The following is a 21,361-nucleotide window of genomic DNA, read 5'->3' as shown; positions in this document are numbered from 1 at the left end:
TCGGTAAATAACCAAAAAATCACAGGTTCATGGGCGGAACTTTCAAGCAGCTATGTGGGGGTGGAGAATTCGATGCTTGGTTTTAGTAGTTTTTAGTCATCAATGCTACCTACACATTGTTGTTACCTGTTTCTGATGAAAACCTACCAGGACAAAATTTGTGGAGTGCAACCACCCAACAGAAGACGAGTAATATAAACCTCCAGCTAAAATAGGTATTACTTAATACTACTCGAAAAAGAGAAAAAGAGAAAAAGAGAAAAAGAAAAAGGCATACAGAATATGGCATATGGCTACAAACATATTCAATCATGTCAACCACCATTAGACAGCTATAACAAAACACCCCCCTCTCCTAGACCCTTTTTATGGTAAAGTATGACTACGTAAATTCACTGATTTACCGGAAAACGAAGAAATTACTTTGAAACATAAAAATGATATCATACAACAAATTAACCAAAGTCTAGGCCAGTGCAATAGTCAAGGGATGATATCCTGATCTGGGTATTCCAAAAGAAAGTCGCAGCCATTGGAAAATGACATGAACTCTACCAGGCGTTATTTAACAAAACCACCATGATTCTCTTTTCTTCTCTTCCTACCAAATAGAATAAAAATAAAAATATAAAAAGTCATCAAGATTCTCCATTCCCAACAGGGGCATTTAGTCGTCTCTTCTTCGACTAAATGACCAGTCCATTAGCTCCACAAATGGATGAAAAAAAATTAAAAATGTCAATGATGCCACAAGGCTGATGTGCTTGTGGAGCCATCTGATATATCTCAAACAAAGATGTAGATACAACCCTTACCAAGTATGCCTTGAGCTCAAAGAGAACTGCTACATTCAAAATCCATCAAGATATATGCCAGATACATTTGGTTGGTTTAAAATTTTAATATCTATATTCAACAGATCCTCTCCAAATACTTCTAAACTATATCCCACTCCTCAGATAGGACTAAAAAAGAAGCAAATACTCATAAAATTGGGCTTGTGCCACAGTACAAGGTAGGAAGAGAAAATCATCTTTAATACCCAGAGCATCTTTCTCACTGTTATCTGGGGAAGTAGAGCTCGAGAACCTTCAAGACAATAATCATATTCTAACAAGACCAAGTTTTCACAATGAAAACAAGTGTCAGCAACTCAGCATACAATAAGTTTGGGCAGTAAGTATTTATTTTGTAAGGCTATATTAAGAGACGAAAATGTTATGCAAGTTGCTATGCACAAGTTAGCCCATAAACCTAACTGGACAATGAGTTTCTTTCTTGTGAGGATAATATAAAAAAGGTCCTCCACAGAAAGAAAAAAAAAGAGGCCTAAATCAGCGTAAATTATCAAACAAACAATTAGACCCAAAGGAAATGAAGAAGAAAAAAGAATGTGCTGCAGCAAGTGACTTCTGGCAAGATATGACATAGAGCGCCATACCAGAACCAGCTCGTCCCTAGTTACATAGGTCTATATGTGAAGCAGTCCTCCAAAGAGTTCGACCAATGCCTGGAAAATTTATAAATAAATATATATATGAGAATAACCCACAATCACTTGTCATCGACTCATCCCCAATTCATTGATTAATGAAATTAGAGTAATCACGAAATAAAGCTTTTAATAAATTTAGCTTAAAACATTGACCAAAGTACGAACTAATCTGAACTGCACATGATAGACTTGAATGCATGTTAAAAGGGACTAAATTAAAAGCTGTCGCACTATGGAAACAACCACTATGCTAACAAAACAGAAATTAAATAATCCCCAAAGTACAACAATCTGATAAAGCCGGAAATAGAGGAAAGGATAATATAGATTATTTTGGCTACACACACGTACTCTGCCCAGCCTTTTTTCTGGGTAACAGGATATGAAGACATTTGTTAAATTTAACCTTCCATATCTAATGTCCCCTTGAATAAATGGTGGCATGATTGGGCACCAACAAAACTTGATTCATTTTCCAGAACACATAAAAGCCCTAACTAAAAACCCGTCTAATAACTCACAACATTTGCTAAATCTATTAAATATGATTTTACTATAATTAATTTTGATTGCCATCTTGTTACCATATTTTTGCTCACGTATATTGTTATAGGCTAGACAAAGTATTGGAAAAAACTAGAGCAAACTATCTACTCATTCATTAGATGTGAAAATTACCTCATATCAAAGATATTGCTAGGATGATGGGTATATAATAAGCAAATCCTCATGAATCATGGAGTGAATGGACAACTACAGAAAACTGACATGACCTGAGAACTTGCCCTGGCAGTTTGCACACATAAAACCCACTGAACCAGTTTGCATTCCGGCTCCATAAACATCATGATAAAACTCATTTCTGCACCAGACACAGCTGTTAATCTCACGCCTGCTTTCTATATTTGGCACTGAAGGCAGTGCTTCCTTCTCTGGCCAACCAGATGAATTGAAACCTTGCTCTATACTCTCATGAGTCTCATCATATGACAACACATTTGATTCCTTTGACTGAGAGGTTGCTTGAGCAGTCAGAAAGTCATGCTCAAACTGCTCTAATCTACTTGACTTTAATCCTTCCAAACATGAAGTGTTGTCAAACTTTTCACTTATGCTCAAAGCTCCATTTGCACCCTGTTCATTGAAGCCAACACAGTATAAACTTACAGTAGAAAGACAACACATCAGAATCCTTGCAGCTTTCAATTGAAAAGAAAAATTGAAACCATTCAATGGAAGAAAGGTTTAGGAACCCCAAAAAGCAATCTAAAATTTGGCACCAAGTATTAAATTCTTAAGACACATAAAATAAAAAATACTGAGCAAGAATTGCATTAGAGACATGCTGCTCGACAGGTAGAATGAGGATGAACAAAAACACATATACAGTATACCTTGCCTGACAGCAGATCAAAGTTCGGATAACTGACAGATGATGGCATAAGTGCAGAAGAATTGTCAGCCAATGCACTCTGCTGGACGTTTTGCCCACCATTTCTCCACCTAAGCTCGGAGATGGAATCGGCAGTGGGTTGGGAATCATTTAAAAAACCATTGATGGCCTCATTGATCCTTGAATTTTCTGCAACCTCGGATTTAGGCTGCTCCCACGATGTGGTGCTATAAATCCTGTTCAGATTATTTACAAAATCAGGGGTTTGCTCACTACCACTTGGGCGTGCTAAGTCATTAACAGGGACTCTTATCAGCTTATCGTCCAATACTGAGCTACTAAATATGCCAGAGCCAGTAGCAAATGATTGGTTATCCTCCGAAATAACAAGGGAAGGTCCTTGAGAATTTATTGAGGTCACAGTGCTACTCATAGCATTCGCTTCTTGTCCACTGCGACTGCTGCCAAAAGTATGCAGCACCTCGTCATTCCAAGATCTTTTAACCTCCTCTTTTAATACTTCAATTGGCCTTGAGGATGTGTTGTTTGCATGATTTACCAGATTATATCCTTGTTGATATTCCGATGGGCAAACCAAATCAGTTTCAGAAGTACCTCTATCGGGCTTAAGTTCTTCCAAAATGCTATTGCAGACAAAACTATTTTCCGAAACAGATGCATGCTCGTTTGCATATGAAGCAAGTGAATAGCCTTTAGAGCTTCTTTCCTGATCAATGCAAGAGGTAGTATCTGCAGTAGTTACAGTGGCCCTGCTACCAAAATTAACACTTAACTCACTATTGTCATAATTTTTGGCATGCTCAACTTTATGCCCTTCTGCTGTATGAATAGCACCCTTATTTAGATTACCAGGGGTCTGCTTATTAACAAATGAATTAAATGCGTTGCTTGCCAAACTCTTGTCCTGCAAGAGTTCTTCCACTGTGCAACTGGGATTCATTGCATTAATAATACAACTATGTCCATCCAGAGGTGGAACATTTGAATAGCTTCCAGTACTTCGAATTCGCTCACTGATCTCCATGGAATCTACATCTGGCATAGCATGATTGCTGCCAAAACAAAATGTCTTCTCATTACTCCCAGATAGGCCAATATCATCAAATCTGGGCTCATAAAATGTGGGGAATGAATCATTATTGAAGTTATTACTGACAACACATGTTTTCTCATCAGTGGCTGTACTATATAAACCACTGTCGGAACCTCTTTCATGAAGAGACTCCATCACAATTGAAGGAACAAGCGAGCAGGCTTCTGAAGTACTTTGTTGGTCAACATTATATGCAGTCTCAGGTCCAATGTGACTCTCACTAATACCAGATATTGACCTGCCATTCCTACAATTATCCACATCATCAATTTTCAAATCATCTACAGTGCTAGTTGATTGGTGATTATCAATATTGTCAGCTCCATGTTCTTTTCCCATGTCATTTGAAGCACTGTCTATCTCTACTTTGGGCACATCAACTGAGCTGATGGCAACCCTGACACCATCATTTAATCCATCAGAAAAGCAAATTGTTTTGTCAGCCATCATCGCTTGCTCCTCACAGGACATTGAATTCGATTCATCATTGGATATGCCAAAATATTTTGCCATGATATCATTTACCTTACCCAGAGAGAAATCAGAACTCAAATCATAGTTGGCCATCATATCAGAAGTTTGTTCCCCATCTATCTCAACTGGTTCTTGAATTTTCAAGGATGTCCCCAAACGACCATTCTTTACAGGATCCAATTTTTTTCGCATACCCATTACTTCTCCTGATGCTTCAATGCTCTTGACATAGCTGTTCAAAGAGGTAATGGGCATTGGGGAGCGGCGAAGAAGCTCATGACCATTGTTGTTATCTTTATAGGTAAAATTAGTATCATGTTGCATTCCCTGAATGAAAAACAAAATTGAACAATAAAGATAGAAGACAAAAAAATAATAATATTAATGATAAGAATAAGATATTGTACAGTGACTTACATCTCCCAAAACCATTTTATTAGAAACCTGAATATTCCCATCGGTATGAACAGAATTCGACTGGCTTCCAAGTCCAAAATAAGAGTGCAAGTATGAAGAAACTTCCTTGCACGACATAAACTCCAACCCATTAGGGCTGGATAATACCATATTAGGGAAACTAGTATAAGAATCACGCACATACTAAAAATAAAATTGCAGTAACGACTAACGATAAAGGATCTATATTAAGAAAGTAGCTACAGAATCTCTTTGGTAGCTATATGCTAAACAATCATGAAATATTTTAACTATTTGCATTTTGCGCTGATAAAATTCCGTAAAATTGTAAATTTCCTTTGACCTGATCAATCTTTACCAAAGTCTAGTTTCATACAGCCAAACCCCAAACCCAAATGTCTTGGATACCTCTGAATCGTGGAAAATCAATACTGTCCTTTTTTTTTTATTGATTTTCCATTGTTTGACCATAACGGCACAACCATTATGAAATCATAGGCCTATTCAAGAAGATTCTTACGTTCTATAATTGTATTACCATCCATGGTAACAAATTCTAACTTCATTAACCTCCAAACTATGGCTGCCATTTGGTTCAGTAATTATCAAAAGAACCGAATACCAACTGATGTTTTAAGTTTGGTAAACCGACTTTTTGGTAACCGAAACCAAAAATTACCGAAAAAGTTGGTTTGGTTTTGGTAAATGCCAAATTTATCGATTACCTAAATATTAGTTATATATCAGTTTTCAATTCACACACATGTATATTAAGAAATATAAGCATAAATATTTATACGAAAGTATTAAAATTATTATCACTACTAGATTAATAGTACATATATTTTAATGAACTTAGAATTATAGGTCATATATTATAGGGTAAGGGATAAAAAAATCATTTGATAACTAGTTTTATAGATAATGGATAAAATTATATGTGCAAAGAAAATTGAAATAGTACATAGATGAACACAAAGTTTACGACAATTTATAAAATTAAAAAACAAAAACTAATATTGTTCATTCTAATTTATATTCTAAAGAAATACTTGTTGTAAGGTTGGTAATACCGAAAGCCGAAACACTGAATTTGGTAGAATTTATTAAATACCGAAAATTTTGGTTGGTAATTGGGAGCTCAATTTTGAAACCGAAAGCTTTGGTTTTGTATTTGGTAATGCTTTTAAGCAATTAGAACCGACCGAGTGGCAGCCCTACTCAAAACTCATCAAGCAACACAGATAGCAATATATTCATAAATTGACAGTTGTTTCTGTGAATGGTTTACTTTCTTCTTTTCATATACAGTATATTATTCTATTCCCAAGCAATTACAAGAAAATATATATTCTAACGTAAGTTTCTCCCTTTTAAAGTAGAATGAAACCCCAAATCAACACACTTTACAATAATACTAAGCTCAATAACACATTTCTATACAAAAACAGTCACATATACAATCATTAACAATGATAACAAGAACGAAAAAAACAAGCATTCAGAAGAAAACTACCTTATAAACCGCCTACACACAAGCCATTTATGACCTCCATTCCTCTTGAGAGACAGCATGATCTTCCACCACTTCGGCAACAAGTCGCCGAGCTCACTCGCCTGCACAATCTTCCTCTTCTTCCTAGCACTTGACCAGTCCCCCTCCAACCCTTCCAGAAACCCCAACAACTTCGCCTCAGTTTCCAACCCCTCTGTCCTCTTCCTCAACTCCTCCCCAAACACACTGTCCGCATTGGCCAATGCTTCCAAATCCACAACGACGTCGTTCAAGTTCACCATCACCATCTCTCCATCCTCCTCCTTCTTCACTCTCGGCGGTTTCCTCACCGAAGCCGCCACTGTCCTCTCATCCCTAACCCTAATCTCATCCTTCCGCGGCCGCCCTCGCTTCCTCTTCCCCTCGCTACTCGGCACAAGCTGTCCTTCGCTATTCAGCACAAAAGTCCCAACCGCTGTAGCTCCACCGTCACGCTTCTCAACCAAAACACCGGCATTGCCATCCTCAGCCTCACGGGCACCGCCAGCCAACGCAGCAGAGCCGACCGGCACAGCCGCCTCCGGTTTCGCAACCACGGCGTTAGAATCCTTCCGCGGCCGGCCGCGCTTCCGTTTCCCGAGCGAGGAATCGACGCCGGAAACCGCACCGGCCGAGGCGCCGAGGGAAGGAGCCGGCGCGGCGGGGATTTTGTACTGCACGGGGGTGGGGGTGGGGGTGGTGGTTTGGGGGAGGAGGACGTCGTCGTTTTGATCGTCGGAGGGGAAGAGCTGCTTGAGGAGCGAGATAATCTGGCGGCTCTCGAGATCGAGCGGCTGGGAGAGGAGGAGGTGGGAGGGAGGGAGGGCAGATTTGGAATTGGAGGAGGAGGCGAATTGGGAGTTGCGAGGGGCGAGGCGGAGGCGGGAGTAGGTCTGTTTGCGGCTGCCGGCGGATTCGTTGAAGACGGAGCGGTCGATTTTGGGGATCAAAACGTCGTCGTCGAAGCGATGAGATGCGGAAGAGGAGGAGGAGGAGAGGGAGAGGGAGTAGAGCTCGGATTGGGTGAGGAGGCGGAGGTCGACGACGGGGACGGAGTCCAGGTGGAGGAGGTGGTGGTCGTCGACGGTGGCCATGGCATTGAAGAATGAACGGGGGAGGTGATTCGATGACCACACCCAACTCTGTGTATCTAATTGAATGAACCGAAAAGTGTATCTATGGGAACGTTGCTGACGCGTGCAATACTATTGCACGTGCCTGTGATTGGGCTCGGTTTAGGCCCATGCATTATTTGGATTTTGATTTATGGCCCACTTTAACAATAGGGATTCCCTCCACCCAATTTTGGCCCGTTTTAACAAACTCCAGTAGAAAGGCGCAATAGAGATTTTGGGGTAGTGGATGAGGGCCATGTGTAAGTTGGCCCATTGAAAGTCTTTGGGCTAGAAGCCAACCTTCAATTGGGTCCATGGGGCTGACTAGACCCAATAATTTGGTAATTCGGAAGATATTTGATTTGGTATTAACTATTAAGAGTAATTATTCTATTGTTCTAGACTACCACGTGGTATTATCATGTGGTGTTTTGAGTCCATACTATCACTCAAATTTAGTGGAGACACTACGTGTACTATAATCCTGAACCATATAATAATTTTCTTGATATTAGATATCTCAAGAGTTGGATGGGAGGGGTGGGGTGCCAGCAAGCGACTTTGAAGTTGTGAAAGGAAGTGTGGTCACGGGACACTCTCAATAGAATACGTCCTTTTTTTTTTTTTTTTTTGTCGTTAGAATTACTAATCGACTGTAAAAGTAACCGGCCATCAACTAAACTAATGAAAGAAAGTCGGTGTGGAAATTGGTCCTTGAACAACCTACATTTTTGTAATAATAAAAGAGTTTTTGTCCATTTACCCCATTTCTAGAGATTTTTTTCCCACAAACCCCATTAAGTTTTTTTAATTCCCTCTTACCCAATACACTCTAAGGGAGTCTTCCCTAATACCCCATTAAATTTTTTTTTTGGTTTTAAATTTTTTTTAATACCATTTTACCCCTCATCCCTTTATTACTTAGAGAGAGAGAGAAACCATAAGAGACTTCGCCGGAGCCCGTCACCGGCCGCCGGATTCCGATCACCGGCCGCCGCTCAATAAGCGTCTATTGCCTCCCAATAGGGGTCTATTGCCTCCCAATAGGCATCTATTGCCCCCAATATACGTCTATTGCCCTCCAATAAAGGGGGAATAGAGGTCTATTGCCCCCCAATAGAACTTTCGATAACCGGAATGGAAACTAATCTTCCTAAAATTAGACAAATAAAACTTTGATTTGAGAAAAAAACGAAGAAATTATATCAATTTTAAAACGTCTATATAGCCGTCTATTGCCCCCCAATAGCCTTCTATTGCCCTCTAATAAAACTTTTTTTTTTCATCTTTTTTCTTTCCTTCTCGGCCTTCTGCCCCCATTTTACCAAAAAGAAAGAAAAAACAAGACCAAATAGATGATGGAATTCTTTTCAAATCTGTGCATGTTTAAAACAAGACCAAATTGTACAACACTTTTTTTTTTTTCCGTTTTTCTTTCATTCTTGGAGAAACAATTTATTGAAAAAAAAAAATTGATTTGGCCACCCAAAAAATACTCTGGGTACCAAACCGGAGCAAACCTCCGCCAAAAAAAAAAACCGGAGCAAACCACAACAGGTGCAGCTGAGGGATCCAAGCTCGGCCTCAATTGCTGTAATTCATCTTCTCGTAAAATAGCAAAAGCGCCAATTCCAAAGCAGCAGCACCTCAGGATTCGAAAGATGACGTGGAGACTCAGCTTCTCGCCGGTGCTTCAAAGCTCTGACTCCTCGTCGCTTACCAGCAGCGATCGGTTCTCGTCGCCTACCAGCTCCGGTTCCTCGTCGCCTACCAGATCTGACCTCGTCGCTTACCAGTTTCGATTCCTCGTGGCCTACCAACTCCGACTCCGAGATCGCTTGCCAGCGGCGACCGGTCCTCGTTGCCTACCAGGTCCGACTCCTCGTCGCCTACCAGCTCTAACTCCTAGATCGCCTACCACCGGCGACCGGTCATCTTCGGCCTCGTCTCGCCGTCAGCCATCTAGACCGGAGCTAGAGAGAGAGAGAGAGTCGATCGGAGAATGGAGGATGAGAGATAGAGACTACAGCAGATCAGGGAGAGAGGAGAGAGATAAAGAGAGGGCCACATGTAATTAATTAATTAAGTCAAGGGCAAAACTGTCATTTTGCTTTAAATAGGGTAAGTGAGAATAAAAATTTGTTGCTGGGGTAAGTGGGATAATTTTTGGTTATTTTGGTGCTTTGGGTCAATGACCCATAATAAAATATACCGTGAAGAATTTAGTTATCAATGGTGTTATTATACCGTACTTAATCTGGTAAGGGTTTGATTGCTTACGAAAGCTTTGACTCCTTACGATGTTACACTGGCCTTCTACAATTTGAACAGATATTATACATACATCTAAAGCCGAATCACTGTTCCTAGCACTGTTCATTCAACTGTTCACTTCAGTTGCATCCCTGCCGTTCAATCTGGGTTAAAATGTCTAGATATTTTCTCTCGCTCTCGCTCTCTGCCCCGACAGATGTACGTCTTATGAGAAACAATCTTGAGAGGGTTCAAGAACGATCCAGAGAGCCGGGGTCTTTCTCTTTGATCTGTGCGTGACCTACCTAACATAACAATCCAGAGAGATCAATTATCAAGAACGATTGAGAGAGAGAGAGAGAAATAGGGTGTGTTTCTGTGATGGAGATCTTGAAATTCACTGCTCCAAGGAGGGCTGATGAGACAGAAAATGAAGGGTGGTGATGTTGCTGAGCCCTTAAGCTCTTTAAATCACTGGGTAATTGAGGTTAGTCAAAGACAGACAAAGCACAACATTTTTGGACATCACGATCTTCTTCATTATCAAAGGTATTGGCTTGATTTCTTCAAAATCAGTGTAAAAATTCATATGTTGATTTATCATTTGGGTTGTGACCCTTTTGTTCCCTTTTGCCCGAATTTACTTATCTCTCTTTGAAAGTTGATCGCAAATTGGGTTTCTGTGGCTTGCACTTTTTCATTGATATTGATGTGAAGGTTTGTAAATGCTTGCAGAAAGTCACAGACCCATGTTTAGTTTTTGACTTTGGAATCAGTTTGTATAGTATTTCCACTTTTTGAATATTATTATGACTGTGATTATTAACTAATGGTCGATTGTGATCGCGGAGTAATTGCTTTTGTGGTATATACTCTGTCTTTGGCTATTGCTTTATGTAGAATTGAAATAGAGAAAGACCTACATCGTTTTCTTTACCAGATGGAAAGACAGATATTAACTGATAGCACTTCAAGCTCAACTGTATAGTTTTTGACTCTGAAAACTTAGTGCAGAAATATGAAAATCTGAAGAATATATATCGATCAATGAGAGTAAAGCTATGTTGTCAGAGAAAATGTTTTTCATTGTTTTGTAACAAATACATGAAAACTTGGTACATCACTGATCAAATATATTACTTGACGTCAAAAATCCTTCTCCACCAAATTATAAATACTAAATACTCTATATGCTCACTAATCAAAAAAGGAACATGTAATTGCATCATGATGTTGAGCATGCAATTGATAAAGCATCAGCTAGAGAATCTATGTTTCCACACATTGATCGATAACCCTAAATTGAGAATCTGGACTGATTGCGTTGGGATAGAACCTCTTTCTTCAACAAATATTTAGTATTTACTGAATGAAGTAACAGGGGAGAAGGATTAGTTTGTTGAGTTTTTTTCTGTTGATAAAGATTAATTTTTGATGTGTGCTTCTTCCTCCACACATATTATTATGTAACTTATCCTTGGAATTATGCTATTAGTGAAAGTGCCTATGAGTTAGAAATTGCTTAAAGTGTTTAAGAAATGCTGCAAACAGAAGCGGCAAATGGTTTAGAATGTCTTGATTTTGCATGGCTCACAGTAAGCGAGTATATAATTGTTAATCTGCTCAGACTATTCCATTTTATTTTGAATGTTTGAGATGACCTTTGGAAGCATTTTATCTAGATTTTTTTAACTTATCTTTCAGTTTTCTGTTTTCATTGTAGTAACATAACATTGTTTACATTTGCTAGGGATTTCAATAAACAGGAACATTAGGTGGCAGTACTGCTTTGGACTCTAATTTTGGATTGTTGTTTTTTGTTTCCTTTGATGCAGTTGTCCTTCTCTTGAGGTAGAGTTGGTCATAACTCTTGCCTCTAGCTCTTTCTACTTTGGATGATTATTTATTTTTGGACCTTTTGCTATGCACTCATACCTGTCCTATTTGCAGGAACAACGTTGACAAAAGGGAGGCATTAGATAACCTGGATATCATACTTTTTCCTTTATTTGAAGGGTGAGTAGGTTCTGAATAATGACAAATGGTTATGGGAAGTTCTTTGTTAGGATAATATCTTACTTATTGTTGTTAATTCTGCATATGTACACACATATGTTATCTGTCATCATTTTTAAAAATTACTTCTCAAAATGCTAGAGCCTCTTCTGGTAGAAGTTTACAACTCAGATTAGTGAGCATATGCTTTAACTGTGAGAAATTTCTAGACAACAAGCAGATGAATAAGTACCATGTAGATAATTTCTATGAGAAAGTTTTAATTATATTTATGTTCAAGGAAAACCTAATTTGTGTTTAGCCCAAACTCTAGGTTACTTGACCTAGTGGTAATAGGATTTAATTAGAAGAATCTAGAATCCTAATCAATGTAGAATTACTTTCCTTGTATGATTGAGATTCTATGCATTGTAATCCTCTATATAAAGAGACCCCTATTATCAATGAGAATACACAGCAAATTCCTCTCAATTTCAGTTTCTCTACAACACGTTATCAGCACGAGCCCTAACCCTAGCTTTAGAAACCAAAACCCCAGAAATTGATCAAGCTCCACCGAATTAATCTTGCCTGCGCTACTACTGCCCCCGCAACCCCCGCGTGGCAACTCAATGCTAACCCTACTAGGTTAGCCTCGCTGCCCATGCAGCGCCCGCAAGCCCTGCTTGCCTTCTGCCCTAGCGCGCTCGCCTGCCCTTGCGACCGCGACTCACCAGCGACCTCGCGGCATCCCCGCAGCATCCTCGCGGCATCGCGGCATCCCTGCAGCGACCTCGCGGCATCCCTGCAGCATCCTCGCGGCATCCCTGCAGCATCCTCGCGGCCCTACATTCTCGCAACACCGCGACCCTGCGACACAGTCCACATTCGCAACCCCGCGACACGCCCACGATACCGCGACCCCCGCGACACCGCGACCTCGTGCCCTCGCGACTCCGCGATTCCGCGACCCTCGCGTCTTCGCTACCACACTGCAATCCTACAAGTCTGCATACTTGCACTAGGACTGAAGCTCGTCTCCAATCCTACGACAAGGACCATATGTGTTCTGCAATCCTAAGAGGTAAACTTTTCTAAAAGTTCCTGTTTTTGAAGTTTTTCATTCTTTTCTTCTTTTCTCGGGGACTTGCAACCTCCCTTCTTCTACCCCCCTTTCTTCTTCATAGGGGAGACCAATAGCCGAACTGTGGGGGTTCGTGCTCACTCCAAGCTTGGAGCTTGTTGAGATCTCCAAACTTAGAGTTTGTAGAGAATCTATGATCGACCACTTACATCATTGTTTCGATCTTGGAATCGAATTTCTTGGAAGCGACTACGCTCAGAAATTTTATATGTTTTCGTGGTAGCTTTTTCCGCTCCGAAACTAACCCTAATTTCTTGTTCTCTTTCAGGATGAGTAACCTGAACAAATTGGACTTTGCTCCATTGGGAACAACTGGCTCTGGATATCACAGGTGGGTTCGTGATGTCCGCCAGCATCTCAAGGCCAATGGAATCCTGGATACGATTCTCAAGCCTAGCCAGGACGTGCTAACTGTTGAGCAAGCTCAAGCTTTGGAAGCAAATAGAGCAGCATTCGAGGCAAATAAGGCGAAAGCCATCATCCTAATGACTCGTCATATGGATGATTCGCTCCAGTACGAGTGTATGAATGAAGAAGACCCCAGAAAGCTGTGGGCCTCACTCGAAGAAAGATTTGGCAACGTCCGTGACTCCCTGCTGAGTGACCTAGAAGTGAGATGGCATAGCCTCCGCTTCTGTGATTTCAAGTCAGTTCTTGACTACAACTCGGAAGCACTTCGCATTAAATCCTTAATGGAATTCTGTGGTAAAGAGATCACAAATGCGATGTTGATTGAGAAGACTCTCTCTACTTTCCCCGTCTCTGCATTGATGGTTGCTAAGAACTATCGAATCGATGTTAATGCAAGACGAATCACAAGGTTTCATGAGCTCATTGGAGCTATGAATGTCGCTGAAAAGCATGACAACATCCTTGTGAAGAACTATAATTCGAGATCCGTGGGAACAAAGCATATTCCGGAATCTAATTATAGTCGCGCCCCAAAGAGAAGGCGCCAAGAGCGAAACCCTAATCTTAGGGATACTTTTGGACGTTCTGGTCCATATAATCGCTCTACTTGGTAAGGTAACTGCCAAAATAGGCGAACACGGAACCGAAGAGGTAAACGTGGAAAGAGAGAGGGAGGCAACGCCTCTGGCCATGTTGGTGGCGCCACCAACACTAAGAGCCATCTAAATGACGCTTTCAAAGCGCCTCAATCAATGGAGTTTGAGCAAAGAGATGTATGTTCCCGATGTGGAGTGTCTGATCATTGGGCACACATTTGTAGAGCTCGTGAAGAAATTGTCACCGCCTACAAAGCATATTGTGAAGCAAGAGAAGCTCACTATGTGGAACAAGAAGATCAAGAAGATGATCTAGAGTAAAGGGTTGAAGACTACAAATTTGGCTGGGATCAATAGATCGCCAATTCTGTTTAAGCCTTTATTTTCCAAGAGATGTAGGCAATTGCCATATCATTTTTGTAGTAGATGCCAATGTTTTTGTCTTTCTTCAAAGTAGGCGTACTCAACGTAAATGTGATGTCTAGGAAGGTTTTGAGATTAGTGGTACTTAAGCGAGCCTTGCTCCACCGACATCTCTCTACTCACCTGGTCACATTTATTTTGGAATTACCGAAAGAAGTTAGACGACTACCATTGTTTTGCATTAGCTAGCATTTGGATTAGATTCTCCTAATGATTAAGGGACAATGATGTACTCCGTTGGCTTATGAATAAAATTTTGAGTTCTTTTCATTATGACTCCATTTTGATTCATGAGCATGTTACCTTGTGACTACGATGGCTGGGCCATCAGTATTAATTCAAGGACATGGAATAGCCCAAGTCTCTTTGCCAAATGGCACCTTGATTAATGTCACAGAAACTCTCTACGCTCCTAGGGCAACTCGCACCTAAGGATAGCCAACGGATTCCATAGAGAACTGAAATGAGTTCCTTTGCAATACCTCTAATGATTGCGAACAAAGGCGCATCTTAGAGAAGTTTATGTGTCTCTCTAGTGGACTCTATGTCACTATTCGAGCTATTAAATCCAATAAAGTTATGAGAGAAGATCTCTTGAATTTAGACACATATTGGCTTTGTCTCAACAGGATAAGTCACCCTGGTCATGATATGGTGATCCGTCTACTAAAGACTTCATATGGACACCCTCGAGCGAAATGAAGCAAGAATCAAAAATTGGTTCCTAGACTTAGCAAGACCAAAACAATTGTAGCATCTGGTGCTGCAGCTGTCTTGGGGCGCCATATGGCCGCCCAAGTCCCTTGTGACAACGCCATATATGGCGCTACCCATGGCCATGACGCCATGGATGTCAATCCCCATGGTTATAACGCCATTGATTCCACTTCCCATGGTCATGACACCATGATGGGTGATGTAGTCACCAACTTTGCTTCAATATGCGTTTCAGACGCTCAGGCCCAACCAAAATTCTCATTGGTTGCTTCTAAAGCCTCTCGCTCGTTTTACAAAGCCCGTTCCTTAGGGAAATTAGGACTGAGACCGTCCTATGCAAAGGATATGCAAATACTCATTATGTTCTTACATAGAATCCGTAGGGATTCTGTGGACTAATTCCACCAACTTGCGGACGTTTAAATATCTCATGATGTTGGTTGATATGCAAACACGCTGGTCACGTGTTGTGCCATTGTCCACTTGTAATGCTGCTTATGAAACACTCCTAGCACACATCATATGACAACGGGCTCACTCCCCGAATCATCCTATTCAGTCAATTGGATTTGACTATGCTAGTGAGTTTACATCGAAGACTTTCGATAGTTATTGCATTTGGGACTGATGTTGGACATCATATTCCCATGAGCACACCCAAATGGTCTCGCGGACATGACTACGATGGTAGTCCGGACATTGGTAATGCGCACCAACCGCCTTATATCCTCTTGGGGTGATGCAATATCGCATGCAGCAATGCTAATTCGTCTACGACCTACTGCCACTCAATGTCTCTCTGCGTTACAGCTAGTGACTGGGTACAAGTATTTTGTACTTACCCACATTTGAGTGAGCCATTTATGTGCCAATTGCGCCGCCACAGCGCTCTATAATGGGTCCTTACAGACGAATGAGCAACTCAGTTGGATTTGAGACTCCAACAATCGTCCGCCACTTAATGCCCTTGCTAGGCGATCTCCTTACCGCTAGATTTGCGGATGTCACTTTGATGAGACAGTCTTCCCGTCGTTAGGGGGAGATAAGAACACGAATGTTCAACAGGAACGACAGGAATTGTCGTAGTCTGTCCCCACTATGTCTCATCTCGATCCCTGTTAAAGTGACGAGATCACACAAATATGCTGCAAACATGCCTGCAAGGATGGACGTCCCTACGAGAGGACGTAGCGCCACCCTACACAGAGGTAGGCATGGCGCCAACGCCATAGAGAGTGGCACTCTGGCGTTACAGGCCATGGCCCCAGCTAGGATGCATGGGAGGCCCGTGGGTTTCGAAGGATACTTTAGCACATTGCAATCCTTTGATCATCGACACTCAAAATCCGTCTCATGAGTATCTTCCGGGTTATGGTTATCGTTGGGGGACGCCTCAACGTTAGAACCCTATTCCTGAGAATATAGAGCTCTATGAAACTTACACTAGTGTACATGAGATGTGGGATAGAAACTCCATCATAATTGATGATGTAGTCGCGCATTTCGTTGCGCATGAGTTTGTTGAGTCTGATGATATCGAACCACGCTCCGTTGATGAATGAATGCCAACGTAGAGAGATTTGGCCCAAATGGAAAGATGCGATCCAGGTTAAGATGGATTCTCTAACGAAGAGGAAGGTTTTCTGAGCTAGTGATGCCAACACCTCCTGACATAAAACCTATTGACTAATGGGTCTTCGTTAGAAAGCGTGATGAGAAAAAGAGATGGCAATCTCGCCTTATGGCGCAAGGCTTCTCACAAAACGCCCTGGAATCGACTACGATGAGACATATTCTCTCGTAATGGATGTCATTGCACTCCACTACCTTGTCAGTTTGGTAGTTTTCGAATAACTGAACATGCAGCTTACAAATGTGGTCACTACGTATCTCTATGGGGATCTAGATACGGAATATACATGAAGGTTCATGGTGAACTTCATTTACTCAAGTCAAGTGGCTCTAGACCACGGAGCGCGTTACAAAGAGGTTCAAACGCTCACTAAAGTGACTACTTGATTGGGAAGGGATATGCCCACGCATTTTCATAACAAGTTTCGGATTCTATCGCGGTTCATGTTGGACATGATCTTCATTAGAAGCCCTTAAAGAGTTAAGGGAAACCGCTGAACACTAGAAATCCGAGTTTGAGATGAAGGATTTTGGGAGAACACGATTATGTCTCGGTTTGGAACTTGAGCATCGTGTTGATAGATGCTTAGGCATTTTGACAAGGTCAAACCTTCAAGCACCCCCATGATCGTCCGTAGTCTTGATCCTGAAAAGGATCCTCTTCGTTCAAAGGATGATGACGAAGATGCGCTAGGGGCAGAAATGCCCTAGTTAAGTACAATATGCGCATTATTGTACTTAGCTCCATGCACAAGACCGGACATCTCATATATTGTGAACTTGTTAGCTAGATATAGCTCTGCGCCAACGTGACGCCATTGGATTGGTGTAAAAGATATCTTTCAATACTTGAGATGTACGATTGATATGGGCTTGTTCTATCCCTACAGAGAGATGATGGATTCGGACCCATCACACACCAGGAACGCCGCCAACACTGGCCTGCGTCCCCTCTCCCCATCCCAAAACGAAGTTAGCGTTTTGGAAGGTTTTGCTGATGCTGGGTATCTCTCTGACCCACACAAAGGTCATTCCCAAACTGGTTAAGTGTTCACCATGGGTAAAGACTGCGATATCTTGGAGGTCTACAGAATAGACCCTAGTCGCTATATCTTCGGACCATGCAGAGACTATTGCTCTTCACGAAGAGATTCGTGAATGTATATGGATTGGATCCATAATTACGCATGTTCGAACAATTGTGGTTTGATGTCTACCATAGATGAGCCTACGAGCATTTAGGATAATGCAGCTTGTTTTGAACAAATGAAGTAAGGCTACATCAAAGCGACAACACCAAGCTTAATCAGCAACAACAGACTTGCTCACAAGATCAAAATGAACTAGGTTCGATTTGAGGACAGTGTGGCAGACTTGCTCACTAAGTCATTGCCTAAATTCCACTTTCAAGAAACATGTTGGTAGCATCGTTTACAGAAGTTATCCGAACTCCCATGACCGTAGTCATCAGGGGGAGATGCAGACATCAGGGGGAGATGTCTACATGTATGGTCTCGAAACGTGAAGGGTGTGTTGTACTCTTTTTCCCCTTCGACCGAGGTTATTTTTGTCCCACTGGGTTTTTGTTACTCGGCAAGGTTTTTAATGAGGCAACGAGAGAAGCACCGCGTTTGGGCAACACAAGGGGGAGTGTTCAAGGAAAACCTAATTTGTGTTTAGCCCAAACTCTAGGTTACTTGACCTAGTGGTAATAGGATTTAATTAGAAGGATCTAGAATCCTAATCAATGTAGAATTACTTTCCTTGTATGATTGAGATTCTATGCATTGTAATCCTCTATATAAAGAGGCCCCTATTATCAATGAGAATACACATCAAATTCCTCTCAATTTCAGTTTCTCTACAACAATTTATTAATTATTAGCATATGTGCCAATAATTATAGCTACTGTCGTCTTTTTTGTCAGCTATTATATATCTCTATTTAAACAGTTGTCTTTATGATTTATTCTTCAATTATACAGTTTTGCATTTCTTGGATTGATTAGTTTGTGGTGGATTTGCAGCTTGAGAAAAGAGTGAACGAGGTCGAGCAGTATTACTTGAGGAAAGGCAGTCTGCAACCAACCACTTCGAAGGAGAAAGACAGAGATAAACATTTTAATACAATTAAGAAGCAGCAGCAAGATGCATCACGTAGGGAAGCCGCTGCTGCAAAGAGGATGCGAGATCTGTTAAGTTTTCCGCAATCTTCAAACAGGTATGCACTAACCTCATGATAGGCCACTGGCAATGGATCAACATACTTGGATATATGATGATGAAGATATTTGCTTTACATGCCAGGGTTCTGTTAATGTAATTGATTGTTTTGTAACGTAAATGAGTGTTTTATATGTTTGTTACTTATGTTTTCTCTTCATAATATTGTTGAATACTTTGATTTTAAAAATCAACATCTAAAGTTATTTTCTACAGAAGGGGGAAACTGAGATGATGAAGTGTTGGGAACAAACTCAAATATGGATGGTCAAATTAAAATGCTATATGCTGTTATCAAGTTTGAAGGATAATGCCAATTTTTTGATGTTCATGTCAATTTCTTATTCCACGGAATAAAAAGCAGCTATTTATATATTTCTTAAAGCTATAAACTGTAATAAGTTGAATTATTACATAATATCAAGGTTGATATTATTACATAATATCAAGGTTGATATTATTACATAATATCAAGGTTGATATTATTACATAATATCAAGGTTGATATTCTGCGATCAGTTGTTCATGTTTATCTCTACAATCACAAGCTGAACAGGACAATGTTGATTGTCACTTATAGATTATCTCTTAGATGGATATTAAGTTTCATAAAAAGCAGAGCCAAGGAGCTTATATAATGATGGAATTTTCTCTTGCTGCTAGAAAACTGTGTTCCTTCATATAATGGTGTTTTTTTTTTAATTAATTAATTTGTTTTATTTTTTATTTTGTTATATCTAATATTAGTACTACTGCCTCTATCAGTGAGGGTTACAAACTACATATGCCAGTAGACTTTATTTGTTTTCATGGTTTACTTTGTATAAGGCTTTGCTTTACTTCTTCGATTTGAAGCTTTGCTGCTTCAAAAGTGATGAAAGTATTTGCTCTTGGTTAATCAACAGAAGTTCACTATTGTGTGTGAGAGTTTTTCTGGGTTTATCCCATCTGTTGTTAATCTATTGATTTGTTTGGAAAGAACCTTTCTTATTGGAAAATCTGTTCTGGGATTGTAGTAGATTGTGATTAGCTCCACTTGCTGGGATAAAGTGTGAAAGAGATGATCTTTTGTTATGTTTCACCATTTGTGTTATTTGTATTCGTGCTTAGATTACGACCATTAGGTGTCATGAATTCTTTCTGCCATTTCTTTATCTCAGTAATATGTAGCTGTAAATCAGAGAGAACCCTTTTTTTTAAAAAAAGCTTTACATGTTGCTGATGGGCAAAAACAATACTTAATAAGTCAGTAACTGGGAGTGTAGTTGCAGATGGGATGTGCAAGTCACCTTCTAAAGAGTAAGAATTCTGCTAATTAAGAATTCTGCCGTAGGGGGTTGCACCTTTAACTTGATAGTGCCGTTACCATGTTCTACTTTATTTCAACATTACAACATTTGTTGACTTTTGATCTGATTACCAACATCATCTTTTGTAGGAAATTGAAGCAAATGAGAAGCATTGATATCAACTCCAACTTGAGGAGGCTATTAGTAACATAGGTGCATTTTCTCCCCCAGTATTTGGTGGTTGTTACTTTGCATTTCTTTTCCTTTTTGTACTCATCAATTGTTCTATAGCTGGACTAGAACTTTCTGTTTTTGTCAAACTATCAGTCTATTGCGTGTAAAATTCATGAAAAAAGAACCAAACCCTTCCGCAGTGTCACGGGCCGAACTTTGCAATGCGCAAAGCGGACCGTGCGGCACTTGCTAGCAAGCAAGTCAGCCAAGTGAGTACCTTGCAAGGAACAATGAAAGCCACACGATATTAAAATAGTGCTAGTGACAAGCAAGAACACAATTATATGAATGTTGGGGCAACCACGAAGAACAATGAATAATCGAAAGGAAAGATCAAAGAGCAATCTCACGGGGCACAGATGATTGAATAATTCCTCTTTTATTGATGGTAAGACGGTAAGGGAGGCAAAAGTACATGTGCTTACCTATACTAGTTCCGTAGTCCAAACTATGCCGACTAGGAACCCCTCCCTATAGAGCATATCGGCCTTACATGAACTTGGCAGGAGGAAACATGAAAAAGGCCGAGGAGACTAATTGCTAAATAAAATAAATTACATAATTTGTAAATTACCAAAACAACCCTAGCACGCAAGCAAACCAACCAAAGGCTTAACTAATGACCCTGGACAAGGTTGCTTGCGGCATTACAAGTGCGGCCCCTAACACGCAGCAACGCGCGGACACTTTTTCTAGTACACTACATTTTTAATTGTCAGATGTATTATTCAATTTTCACGTAATTCATACACCAGTATAGTGTACATGGAATTTTTGAAAGCATTAATTATGTATATTAATTCATAATGATTAACCATGCATGCATGCATTTTTAAACTCCCTATTCAAACACGTGTTGTGATCAAAGTTGCGGATAGATGATTATAGAGAAAATTTCAGCC

The 21,361-nt window shown here is 40.4% G+C and overlaps 2 protein-coding genes and 1 long non-coding RNA gene across 3 annotated transcripts; 2 read left to right on the top strand and 1 right to left on the bottom strand.

Moving 5' to 3' along the window:
- Positions 1-881: 881 nt before the first annotated feature.
- Positions 882-7,580, bottom strand: LOC133743011 (uncharacterized). The gene is made up of 5 exons (XM_062170749.1): positions 6,410-7,580; positions 4,894-5,029; positions 2,890-4,803; positions 2,174-2,629; positions 882-1,510 (listed from the first exon to the last, which is right to left on the bottom strand). The coding sequence occupies exons 1-4, from the start codon at positions 7,519-7,521 to the stop codon at positions 2,249-2,251; spliced, it is 3,543 nt and encodes a 1,180-aa protein (XP_062026733.1). The 5' UTR covers positions 7,522-7,580; the 3' UTR covers positions 882-1,510; positions 2,174-2,248.
- A 2,364-nt stretch (positions 7,581-9,944) lies between these two features.
- On the top strand, positions 9,945-20,600 carry LOC133743022 (uncharacterized). Its single transcript, XR_009862861.1, has 5 exons — positions 9,945-10,344; positions 11,546-11,646; positions 11,746-11,811; positions 18,741-18,934; positions 20,375-20,600. It is a non-coding gene; the product is annotated as an uncharacterized LOC133743022 (long non-coding RNA).
- LOC133743018 (uncharacterized) lies at positions 12,741-14,847 on the top strand. The gene is made up of 2 exons (XM_062170756.1): positions 12,741-12,874; positions 13,203-14,847. The coding sequence occupies exon 2, from the start codon at positions 13,204-13,206 to the stop codon at positions 13,957-13,959; it is 756 nt and encodes a 251-aa protein (XP_062026740.1). The 5' UTR covers positions 12,741-12,874; position 13,203; the 3' UTR covers positions 13,960-14,847.
- Positions 20,601-21,361: the final 761 nt, after the last annotated feature.

Source organism: Rosa rugosa, chromosome 4, assembly GCF_958449725.1.
Source record: "Rosa rugosa chromosome 4, drRosRugo1.1, whole genome shotgun sequence".
Taxonomy (NCBI): domain Eukaryota; kingdom Viridiplantae; phylum Streptophyta; class Magnoliopsida; order Rosales; family Rosaceae; genus Rosa; species Rosa rugosa.
The sequence above is the reverse complement of the archived record's forward strand: the minus strand, read 5'-3'. Positions and strand labels throughout refer to the sequence as shown.

Excerpts from the sequence above, each read along its gene's own strand:
- LOC133743018 (XM_062170756.1), top strand. The coding sequence starts at position 13,204 with ATGAGTAACCTGAACAAATTGGACTTTGCTCCATTGGGAACAACTGGC.
- LOC133743011 (XM_062170749.1), bottom strand. The coding sequence starts at position 7,521 with ATGGCCACCGTCGACGACCACCACCTCCTCCACCTGGACTCCGTCCCC. Across the intron at positions 4,804-4,893 it reads ATAAAATGGTTTTGGGAGAT|GGAATGCAACATGATACTAA; the intron begins GTAAGTCACTGT and ends TTTTTCATTCAG. Across the intron at positions 2,630-2,889 it reads TTGATCTGCTGTCAGGCAAG|GGTGCAAATGGAGCTTTGAG; the intron begins GTATACTGTATA and ends TTCAATGAACAG.